Source organism: Symphalangus syndactylus, chromosome 21, assembly GCF_028878055.3.
Source record: "Symphalangus syndactylus isolate Jambi chromosome 21, NHGRI_mSymSyn1-v2.1_pri, whole genome shotgun sequence".
Lineage (NCBI taxonomy): Eukaryota > Metazoa > Chordata > Mammalia > Primates > Hylobatidae > Symphalangus > Symphalangus syndactylus.
Window position 1 is genome coordinate 82158691 of NC_072443.2, and position 12230 is coordinate 82170920.

At 41.0% G+C, this 12230-nt stretch overlaps 2 protein-coding genes and 1 long non-coding RNA gene across 6 annotated transcripts in view; 2 read left to right on the forward strand and 1 right to left on the reverse strand.

Annotated features, from left to right (window-relative positions):
• The window catches only part of LOC129471177 (uncharacterized), a 77346-nt gene that overhangs the window by 57037 nt on the left and 8079 nt on the right, over positions 1-12230 (forward strand). The window lies entirely within an intron of this gene.
• The window catches only part of PTPRG (protein tyrosine phosphatase receptor type G), a 751407-nt gene that overhangs the window by 29539 nt on the left and 709638 nt on the right, over positions 1-12230 (reverse strand). For all 3 annotated transcript variants that reach the window (XM_055259569.2, XM_063630796.1, XM_063630795.1), the window contains 2 exons: positions 1135-1217; positions 808-942 (listed from right to left, as the gene is read on the reverse strand). In XM_055259569.2, the coding sequence (XP_055115544.1) occupies positions 808-942; positions 1135-1217 (218 nt within the window). The remainder of the gene's footprint in view (positions 1-807; positions 943-1134; positions 1218-12230) is intronic.
• LOC129471175 (small ribosomal subunit protein uS5-like) lies at positions 4591-5494 on the forward strand. Its single transcript, XM_055259570.2, has one exon. The coding sequence runs from the start codon at positions 4591-4593 to the stop codon at positions 5455-5457; it is 867 nt and encodes a 288-aa protein (XP_055115545.1). The 3' UTR covers positions 5458-5494.

The following is a 12230-nucleotide window of genomic DNA, read 5'->3' on the forward strand; positions in this document are numbered from 1 at the left end:
AGACTCTTCTTGTTGTAACTTGGATCACCAAAAGTAAAACAGTGACTCCACAACATGAAGCAGTGGTGATTTTGAGCAGGGAACCTGAGGCATAGCTTCTTTTATTTATTTTTATTTTTGTTTGTTTTTAATTTTTAATTTTTAGTTTTCGTTTTGGGGTACATGTGCAAGGTTTGCAGGTTTGTTACATAGGTAATCATGTGCCATAGTGGTTTGCTGCACCTATCAACCCAGTGTGGTGATTCCTTGAAGTGCAGCTTTTATTCTAGCCTAAATTAGCATCATCTAATGTAAACTCATAATCCAATAAATTCTACAGCATCAATCATTTTTTTAAAAGGTCCTCTTCATGATGGTTAAACTGTTTAGGCAATTTTTGCTTCCCCAATCTTAACTATTAGTAGTTCCTTGTCTACACCATGCTTCTTTCAACTTCCCTGTTTACTGTTCTGTCTGTCCCCTGTACTTAGAACACCCTTTCCTTCTCTTTTTAGGCTGTGTAATTCCTTGTAATCATTGTTCAAGTCTCATCTCAAGTATTAACTCCTTTAAAAAATCTGTACAGAGGATACATTGATTCATTCTGCAGCATTCCACTAATACCCTGTTCATCTCTATCATCACATTTACTCTTATAATGCCTTAGCTCTCTTCCCCTCTGAATCATAAGCAAGATAGAGCAGAGACAACACTTTTCATTTCTGTAACTCTTTATACCTTGTCAAGTTCCTACCCTAAAGCAGGTACTCCACAAGTATTTTTTGAATGAAGGTGCATTATTAAGATAGTGAGTCAAAAGGCTCTTACTCTTCCTTTTTCCACAAGGTTCGTAATCATCACAATGATTCCAGTGTTTTGTTCCCAAATCATCCTCCAGAAATCTTCAAATGTAGACTTCAAAGGTCCTTGGGTGGCAATATAGGCTTTTGCTTTGTTGTAACCCTTCAAAATGACACAGCACAAGGTGAGATGAAAGCAGTTATCACAGAAGACCAGTAAATAATTCAAATGCCTTCCATATTGAATGGGATTTGTTTTTAGTGAAAGCTCTGTACAGTATTAAAATACATTAAACAGTTTCTGCTGCAGTCTTCAATTTCCAGAAACAGATTTATAATAACAGTTCTGACTTACATCAACATAGTTTGCATTAATGTAGTCGCTGTGCTTAGAGTCTTTTCCTGGTAAAGGTCTTAACTTCACCCTACTGTGATCATCTATAGAAGATCAGAAAAAAAAAAGAGAAATAAAATGTGTAATTCAGAAACTAGCACCATTCTAAAGCACAACACAAGGCAATCAGGTAACATGACATCTCCCAAGGTAGTCTGAGAAAACTTTTGGCAGAACAACTAAATAGAGCATTCAAACCCATCCCAAAATACAGAGCCACTCCTACATCTCCTGCTCTCAGGATGCAAACTCATGTAAAACTATTACAAATTGTAGTCCTCTATATTTTAAAGCCAGTTCAAAGGTATTTGCTTGTTCTGTATTTTAAAGCCAAGTTCAAAGGGCTTTGATTATGCCCTATGCCCCTGTTCCTTCCCCATTAATACAAATATAAAAGGGTGACTGATCTGTCAAGTCCGAAACATCTATTACTATTTTCAGGCAATTCCATTGCTAATTCACTTGGATTCCCTGCTACCCTAACAGAACCTAAGTAACTGAGGAAACCAGAGCTTTTGTTAACAGTAATCTCATTATAGGAATCTGAAGTTAATGTTCAGATTTTAGGATCCACTTAACCTCAGTTAATGAACAAAAGTTGGGGGTAGGTGATGCATGACATGTGTATCTAGTTGCCCAACAGAGTGAGCCTGCTTTTTTTAGGATAGCAAAATAAGTAAAAGGAAGCTGAGGTTATAATTTTATTTTCCCTACGTAGAAACAGAATGGACAAAACCCAATTTATGTTTCTGTTTATAGTCATTATCATAAAAGGCTAGTAGAAAAAGAAGTCCAATGAGTGGATCAGCATAGGCATTACTGACCTCAGAATATACCAAGCAATTTTTGAGAGCCCTCTATGTTTTTGGAACTGTGAACTGCTTTGGTTGTTCTGACAAACTTTCAGTTTACAGTTGACATGAAACAGGTGTTACTTGATATAAATGGGCCCCAAAGGAAAAATTTTTCCTAAGGCATCTGGATCCAAACTGTTATGCCTTAGTAGTCATTAACTGCGTATTATTTCTTAGACTGACAAATAAGACATTAATAGATCAATTTCGGAGGTGATTTGGTAACATCCACATATACCTTGAAAGTTGTGATGAATCTGAGAGAAGGTTTTCATATGTCATGTTTCTGGCTCGTTCACAGTCTGATTTTACTTGTTTTTATGCTATTCTTTGCTATGTAAAGGCATTAATATACAGGGTAGATGAAGGCAGGCAATGTGCCCAGAATCTGAGTGGCCAAGAGAACACCAAAACCTAACTCCCTGAATGTTTAAAAATAAAATTACATCTAATTTGAAATTGTGAAAGTAAAATCACAAATGAAGTTGTGAAAGTGCAATTCACATTTAACCAGAGATGATGGTTTTCTAGCAAAACACCATGACCTTTGGGCACATCACACATTAGTTGCTTTGATTTTCTCCTCCTTTTTTTGCCGCAATACTTTTAGCAAGGCAGTAAGTAATGTTTGACATTAGAAGTAAAGGATGCTGTGGTGGAGAGAATGGTGTGTGTGTGTGTGTGTGTGTGTGTGTGTATGTATGTATGTATGTATGTATAAGGCACAGATGTGTATATATCCTTGCCTGATTTCTCTGGTTAGAAAGGAGGTCTGGATAGAGAAATCCTCATAGTCACAGCAGTGGTGATCCTTGATTGAGTTGGCCAACAAATACTGCCAAAGTCAATCCAAAGACTGGGGAGAGGTTTGACTTTCTTCCTTGTTCTCCCCCTGGCTTTTTTAACCAGTTCATTTTCTCAGAAAAGTAGAACAAACAATCCTATTCAAAAGTAACTTGGAGTTTTTGTAACATTTCATTTAGAAATAAAACTATATTTATAGAGGACATCGTGTATACAGAAATTCAAGGAATCAATAAAAAACTACTAGAAAAGATGGATTCAGCAAGGTTGTAGGGTACAACCTACAATTGTATTTATACAAACTAGCAATGAGCAATCCAAAAATAAAACTAAGTAAACAATTTCATTTACATTAGCATCAAATGGAATAAAATACTTAGGAATAAATTTAACAAAAGCAGCACAATAGTACAATTCAGGAACAATTGTTGAAAGAATAGCCAAAACAATCTTGAAAAAGAGGAACAAATTTAGAGAACTCACATTAAGAAAGTGAAAAGGGGGGTGGAGCCAAGATGGCCGAATAGGAACAGTTCTGGTCTACAGCTCCCAGCGTGAGCGGCGCAGAAGATGGGTGATTTCTGCATTTCCATCTGAGGTACTGGGTTCATCTCACTAGGGAGTGCCAAACAGTGGGTGTGGGACAGTTGGTGCAGCGCACTGTGCGCGAGCCAAAGCAGGGCAAGGCATTGCCTCACTCAGGAAGCACAAGGGGTCAGGGAGTTCCCTTTCCTAGTCAAAGAAAGGGGTAACAGACGGCACCTGGAAAATTGGGTCACTCCCACCCTAATACTGCGCTTTTCCAACAGGCTTGGAAAACGGCACACCAGGAGATTGTGTCCTGCACCTGGCTCGGAGGGTCCTATGCCCACAGAGTCTCACTGATTGCTAGCACAGCAGTCTGAGATCAAACTGCAAGGCAACAGTGAGGCTGGGGGAGGGGCGCCAGCCATTGCCCAGGCTTGCTTAGGTAAACAAAGCAGCCAGGAAGCTCGAACTGGGTGGAGCCCACCACAGCTCAAGGAGGGCTGCCTGCCTCTGTAGGCTCCACCTCTGGGGGCAGGGCACAGACAAAAAGACAGCAGAAACCTCTACAGTCTTAAATGTCCCCCTCTGACAGCTTTGAAGAGAGTAGTGGTTCTCCTAGCACGCAGCTGGATATCTGAGAACGGACAGACTGCCTCCTAAAGTGGGTCCCTGACCCCCAAGCAGCCTAACTGGGAGGCACCCCCAAGTAGGGACAGACTGACACCTCACTTGGCCAGGTACTCCTCTGAGACAAAACTTCCAGAGGAACAATCAGACAGCAGAATTTGCAGTCTCACAAAAATCCGCTGTTCTGCAGCCACTGCTGCTGACACCCAGCAAAACAGGGTCTGAAGTGGACCTCTAGCAAACTCCAACAGACCTGCAGCTGAGGGTCCTGTCTGTTAGAAGGAAAACTAACAAACAGAAAGGACACCCACACCAAAAACCCATCTGTACATCACCATCATCAAAGACCAAAAGTAGAAAAACCTACAAAGATGGGGAGAAAACAGAGCAGAAAAACTGGAAACTCTAAAAAGCAGAGCACCTCTCCTCCTCCAAAGGAACGCAGTTCCTCACCAGCAACGGAACAAAGCTGGACAGAGAAGGACTTTGACGAGCTGAGAGAAGAAGGCTTCAGACAAACTACTCTGAGCTACGGGAGGAAATTCAAACCAATGGCAAAGAAGTTAAAAACTTTGAAAAAGCTTCTTTTCCGAGAAAACACCAAATGGCAGATGATGCCGGTGCAGCGGGGGGGCCTGGAGGCCCTGGGTTGGGGAACCGTCGTGGCTTCCACGGAGGTTTCGGCAGTGGCATCCGGGGCCAGGGTCGTGGACGGGGCCGGGGCCGAGGCCGCGGAGCTCGCAGAGGCAAGGCCGAGGACAAGGAGTGGATGCCCGTCACCAAGTTGGGCCGCTTGGTCAAGGACATGAAGATCAAGTCCCTGGAGGAGATCTATCTCTTCTCCCTGCCCATTAAGGAATCAGAGATCATTGACTTTTTCTTGGGGGCCTCTCTCAAGGATGAGGTTTTGAAGATTATGCCAGTGCAGAAGCAGACCCGTGCCGGCCAGCGCACCAGGTTCAAGGCGTTTGTGGCTATCGGGGACTACAACGGCCACGTCGGTCTGGGTGTTAAGTGCTCCAAGGAGGTGGCCACCGCCATCTGTGGGGCCATCATCCTGGCCAAGCTCTCCATTGTCCCCTTGCGCAGAGGCTACTGGGGGAACAAGATCGGCAAGCCCCACACCATCCCTTGCAAGGTGACAGGCCACTGTGGCTCTGTGCTGATGCGCCTCATCCCTGCACCCAGGGGCACTGGCATCGTCTCCACACCTGTGACTAAGAAGCTGCTCATGATGGCTGGTATCGATGACTGCTACACCTCAGCCCGGGGCTGCACTGCCACCCTGGGCAACTTCGCCAAGGCCACCTTTGATGCCCTTTCTAAGACCTACAACTACCTGACCCCTGACCTCTGGAAGGAGACTGTATTTACCAAGTCTCCCTATCAGGAATTCACTGACCACTTCGTCAAGACCCACACTAGGGTCTCCGTGCAGTGGACCCAGGCTCCAGCTGTGGCTACAACATAGGGTTTTTATACAAGAAAAATAAAGTGAATTAAGCATGAAAAAAAAAACTTTGAAAAAAAAAATAGATGAATGTATAACCAAGATAACCAATGCAGAGAAGGGCTTAAAGGAGCTGATGGAGCTGAAAGCCAAGTTTCGAGAACTACGTGAAGATTGCAGAAGCCTCGGTAGCCAATGCGATCAACTCGAAGAAAGGGTATCAGTGATGGAAGATGAAATGAATGAAATGAAGCGAGAAGGGAAGTTTAGAGAAAAAAGAATAAAAAGAAACGAACAAATCCTCCAAGAAATATGGGACTATCTGAAAAGACCAAACCTACATCTGATTGGTGTACCTGAAAGTGACGGGGAGAATGGAACCAAGTTGGAAAACACTCTGCAAGATATTATCCAGGAGAACTTCCCCAATCTAGCAAGGCAGGCCAACATTCAGATTCAGGAAATACAAAGAACGCCACAAAGATACTCCTCGAGAAGAGCAACTCCAAGACACATAATTGTCAGATTCACCAAAGTTGAAATGAAGGAAAAAATGTTAAGGGCGGCCAGAGAGAAAGGTCGGGTTACCCACAAAGGGAAGCCCATCAGACTAACAGCTAATATCTCGGCAGAAACTCTACAAGCCAGAAGAGAGTGGGGGCTGATATTCAACATTCTTAAAGAAAAGAATTTTCAACCCAGAATCTCATATCCAGCCAAACTAAGCTTCATAAGTGAAGGAGAAATAAAATACAGACAAGCAAATGCTGAGTGATTTTGTCGCCACCAGGCCTGCTCTAAAAGAGCTCCTGAAGGAAGCACTAAACATGCAAAGGAACAACCGGTACCAGCCACTGCAAAAACATGCCAAATTGTAAAGACCATCGAGGCTAGGAAGAAACTGCATCAACTAACGAGCAAAATAACCAACTAACATAAGGACAGGATCAAATTCACACCTAACAATATTAACTTTAAATGTAAATGGGCTAAATGCTCCAATTAAAAGACACAGACTGGCAAATTGGATAAAGAGTCAAGACCCATCAGTGTGCTGTATTCAGGAAACCCATCTCACGTGCAGAGACACACATAGACTCAAAATAAAGGGATGGAGGAAGATCTACCAAGCAAATGGAAAACAAAAAAAGGCAGGGGTTGCAATCCTAGTCCCTGATAAAATAGACTTTAAACCAACAAAGATCAAAAGAGACAAAGAAGGCCATTACATAATGGTAAAGGGATCAATTCAAGAAGAAGAGCTAACTATCCTAAATATATATGCACCCAACACAGGAGCACCCAGATTCATAAAGCAAGTCCTGAGTGACCTACAAAGAGAGTTAAACTCCCATACAATAATAATGGGAGATTTTAACACCCCACTGTCAACATTAGACAGATCAATGAGACAGAAAGTTAACAAGGATACCCAGGAATTTAACTCAGCTCTGCACAAAGTGGACTGAATAGACACCTACAGAACTCTCCACCCCAAATCAACAGAATATACATTTTTTTCAGCACCACACCACACCTATTCCAAAATTGACCACATAGTTGGAAGTAAAGCTCTCCTCAGCAAATGTAAAAGAACACAAATTATAACAAACTGTCTCTCAGACCACAGTGCAATCAAACTAGAACTCAGGATTAAGAAACTCACTTAAAACCGCTCAACTACATGGAAACTGAACAACCTGCTCCTGAATGACTACTGGGTACATAACGAAATGAAGGCAGAAATAAAGATGTTCTTTGAAACCAATGACAACAAAGACACAACATACCAGAATCTCTGGGACACATTCAAAGCAGTGTGTAGAGGGAAATTTATAGCACTAAGTACCCACAAGAGAAAGCAGGAAAGATCCAAAATTGACACCCTAACATCACAATTAAAAGAACTAGAAAAGCAAGAGCAAACACATTCAAAAGCTAGCAGAAGGCAAGAAATAACTAAAATCAGAGGAGAACTGAAGGAAATAGAGACATAAAAAACGCTTCAAAAAATTAATGAATCCAGGAGCTGGTTTTTTGAAAAGATCAACAAAATTGATAGACCGCTAGCAAGACTAATAAAGAAGAGAGAAGAATCAAATAGACGCAATAAAAAATGATAAAAGGGATATCACCACTAATCCCACGGAAATAATCTACCATCAGAGAATACTACAAACACCTCTATGCAAATAAACTAGAAAATCTAGAAGAAATAGATAAATTCCTCGACAAATACACCCTCCCAAGACTAAACCAGGAAGAAGTTGAATCTCTGAATAGACCAATAACAGGCTCTGAAATTGTGGCAATAATCAATAGCTTACCAACCAAAAAGAGTTCAGGACCTGATGGATTCACAGCCGAATTCTACCAGAGGTACAAGGAGGAACTGGTACCATTCCTTCTGAAACTATTCCAATCAATAGAAAAAGAGGGAATCCTCCCTAACACATTTTATGAGGCCAGCATCATCCTGGTACCAAAGCCTGGAAGAGACTCAACCAAAAAAGAGAATTTCAGACCAATATCCTTGATGAACATTGATGCAAAAATCCTCAATAAAATACTGGCAAACCAAATCCAGCAGCACATCAAAAAGCTTATCCACCATGATCGAGTGGGCTTCATCCCTGGGATGCAAGGCTGGTTCAACATAGGCAAATCAATAAATGTAATCCAGCATATAAACAGAACCAAAGACAAAAACCACATGATTATCTCAATAGATGCAGAAAAGGCCTTTGACAAAATTCAACAACCTTCATGCTAAAAACTCCCAATAAATTAGGTATTGATGGGACGTATCTCAAAATCATAAGAGCTATCTATGACAAACCCACAGCCAATATCACACTGAATGGACAAAAACTGGAAACATTCCCTTTGAAAACTGGCACAAGACAGGGATGCCCTCTCTCACCACTCCTATTCAACAGTGCTGGAAGTTCTGGCCAGGGCAATCAGGCAGGAGAAGGAAATAAAGGGTATTCAATTAGGAAAAGAGGAAGTCAAATTGTCCCTGTTTGCAGATGATATGATTGTATATCTAGAAAACCCCATTGTCTCAGCCCAAAATCTCCTTAAGCTGATTAGCAACTTCAGCAAAGTCTCAGGATAGAAAAAGAATGTACAAAAATCACAAGCATTCTTGGATACCAATCACAGACAAACAGCCAAATCATGAGTGAACTCCCATTGACAATTGCTTCAAAGAGAATAAAATACCTAGGAATCCAACTTACAAGGGATGTGAAGGACCTTCAAGGAGAACTACAAACCACTGCTCAATGAAATCAAAGAGGATACAAACAAATGGAAGAACATTCCATGCTCATGGGTTGGAAGAATCAGTATCGTGAAAATGGCCATACTGCCCAAGGTAATTTACAGATTCAATGCCATCCCCATCAAGCTACCAATGACTTTCTTCACAGAATTGGAAAAAACTACTTTCAAGTTCATATGGAACCAAAAAAGAGCCCGCATCACCAAGTCAACCCTAAGCCAAAAGAACAAAGCTGGAGGCATCACGCTACCTGACTTCAAACTATACTACAAGGCTACAGTAACCAAAACAGCATGGTACTGGTACCACAACAGAGACATAGATCAATGGATCAGAACAGAGCCCTCAGAAATAATGCCACATATCTACAACTATCTGATCTTTGACAAACCTGACAAAAACAAGCAATGGGAAAAGGATTCCCTATTTAATAAATGGTGCTGGGAAAAGTGGCTAGCCATATGTAGAAAGCTGAAACTGGATCCCTTCCTTACACCTTATACAAAAATTAATTAAAGATGGATTAAAGACTTACATGTTAGACCTAAAACCATAAAAACCCTAGAAGAAAACCTAGGCAATACCATTCAGGACATAGGCATGGGCAAGGACTTCATGTCTAAAACACCAAAAGCAATGGCAACAAAAGCCAAAATTGACAAATGGGATCTAATTAAAGAGTTTCTGCTCAGCAAAAGAAACTACCATCAGAGTGAACAGGCAACCTACAGAATGGGAGAAAATTTTTGCAACCTACTCATCTGATAAAGGGCTAATATCCAGAATCTACAATGAACTCAAACAAATTTACAAGAAAAAAACAAACAACCTCATCAAAAAGTGGGCAAAGGACATGAACAGACACTTCTCAAAAGAAGACATTTATGCAGCCAAAAAACACATGAAAAAATGCTCATCATCACTGGCCATCAGAGAAATGCAAATCAAAACCAGAATGAGATACCATCTCACACCAGTTAGAATGGCCATCATTAAAAAGTCAGGAAACAACAGGTGCTGGAGAGGATGTGGAGAAATAGGAACACTTTTACACTATTGGTGGGACTGTAAACTAGTTCAACCATTGTGGAAGTCAGTGTGGTGATTCCTCAGGGATCTAGAACTAGAAATACCATTTGACCCAGCCATCCCATTAATGGGTATATACCCAAAGGACTATAAATCATGCTGATATAAAGACACATGCACACGTATGTTTATTGTGGCACTGTTCACAATAGCAAAGAGTTGGAACCAACCCAAATGTCCAACAACGATAGACTGGATTAAGAAAATGTGGCACATATACACCATGGAATACTATGCAGCCATAAAAAATGATGAGTTCATGTCCTTTGTAGAGACATGGATGAAACTGGAAACCATCATTCTCAGTAAACTATCTCAAGGACAAAAAACCAAATACCACATGTTCTCACTCATAGGTGGGAATTGAACAATGAGAACACATGGACACAGGAAGGAGAACATCACACTCTGAGGACTGTTGTGGGGTGGGGGGAGGGGGGAGGTAGAGCATTAGGAGATATACCTAATGCTAAATGATGAGTTACTGGGTGCAGCACACCAACATGGCACATGGATACATATGTAACAAACTTGCACATTGTGCACATGTACACTAAAGTATAATAATAAAAAAAGAAAGTGAAAAGACAATGCACAGAATGAGAAAATATTTGCAAACTGTATATTCAATAAATGATCCGTATCCAGACTATATAAAAACTCTTACAACTCAACAAAAAACAAAAGTAAGCCAGTTAAAAAATGGTAAAGGATATGATTAGACATTTCTCCAAACAAGTTATACAAATGGCCAATAAGCATGAAAAGATGCTCAACATCACTAATAATTGGGGAGATGCAAATCAAAACTATCATAGGATACCACTTCATACTCGTTAGCAAGGCTGTTATTTTTTTTTAAATAGAGTTGGTGAGGATGTGGAAACATTGGACCCTTTATATATTGTTGGTGGGAAGGTAAAATGAATAGCCACCTTGGAAAAGAGTTTGATAGTTCCTCAAAATTTTAAACATAGAATTACCATATAATCTAGCAAATTCTACTCCTAGGTATACACCAAAGAGAACTGAAAATATCTGTCTACATAAAGACTTGTACATGAATGTTCATAGCGGTATTCGTACTAGCTGAGAAGTGGAAAAGAAACAAATGTCCATCAAATGATGAATGAGTAGACAAAATGCTGTATATCCACACATTAGAGTATTATTCAGCCATAAAAGGGAATGAAGTACTGATATATGGTACAACATGGATGAGTGTTGAAATCATTGTGCTAAATTCAAGAAGCCAGACACAAAAGGTCACATATAGTATGAATCTATTTATATGGAATGTCCAGAATATGCAAAACCACAGAGACAGAAAGTAGATACAGGGTTTCTAAGTGCTGGAGAGAAGGAGGAATTGGGAGTGCCTGCTAACAGGTTTCTTGCTGAGATGCAAAAACTGTTCTAAAATTAGATTGTGGTGATGATTGTACAACTCTGTGAATATACTAAAACCCCACTGAGTTGTATACCCTAGGTAATTTTTTTTTTTTTTTTTTTTTTTTTTGGAGACAAGATCTTTCTCTGTTCCCCAGGCTTGAGTGCAGTGGCACAATCTTGGCTCACAGCAACCTCCACCTCCTGGGTTCAAGTGATTCTTGTGCCTTTCCAGTAGCTGGGACTACAGGCGCATGCCACCACACCCCGTTAACTTTAGAATTTTTTTTTTTTTTCAGATGGAGTCTCACTCTGTCACCCAGGATGGAGTACAGTGGCATGATCTCTGCTCACTGCAAGCTCCGCCTCCTGGGTTCATGCCATTCTCCTGCCTTAGCCTCTCGAGTGGCTGGGACTACAGGTGCCTGCCACCACGCCCAGCTAATTTTTGTATTTTTAGTAGAGACAGGGTTTCACCGTGTTAGCCAGGATGGTCTCGATCTCCTGACCTCATGATCCACCCACCTCGGCCTCCCAAAGTGCTGGGATTACAGGCATGAGTCACTGTGCCCGGCCAAGTTTAGTATTTTTTGTAGAGACAGGGTTTCGCCATGTTGGCCAGGCTGGTCTTGCACTCCTGGCCTCAAGTGATCCACCTGCCTCGGCCTCTGAAAGTGCCAGTATTACAGGCGTGAGCCACTGTGCCTGGCCTTAAATGGGTAAATTTCATATGGTATATGAATTATATTTCACTAAAACTTCAAGAAAACATTATACAATAGTGTTCAAATTTTAAGTGGTCCAATTTAAATGCACTAATTATACAATTCTATATAATGTAGTCCTTACCATAGTATATGTTAACTATAAATATCTATGTCCCTACCCTTAGTATCAAAGCATATATTATATGCCAGTGAGCCAAGCCCCACGTATCTGTGAAATGTGGTCTTCTAGCTGTAGAAGTAGCTTGTGCTCCTAGGGTATTCCTTGAGGCTCTGTATGAAGAGGCTCTGTATGAACAATG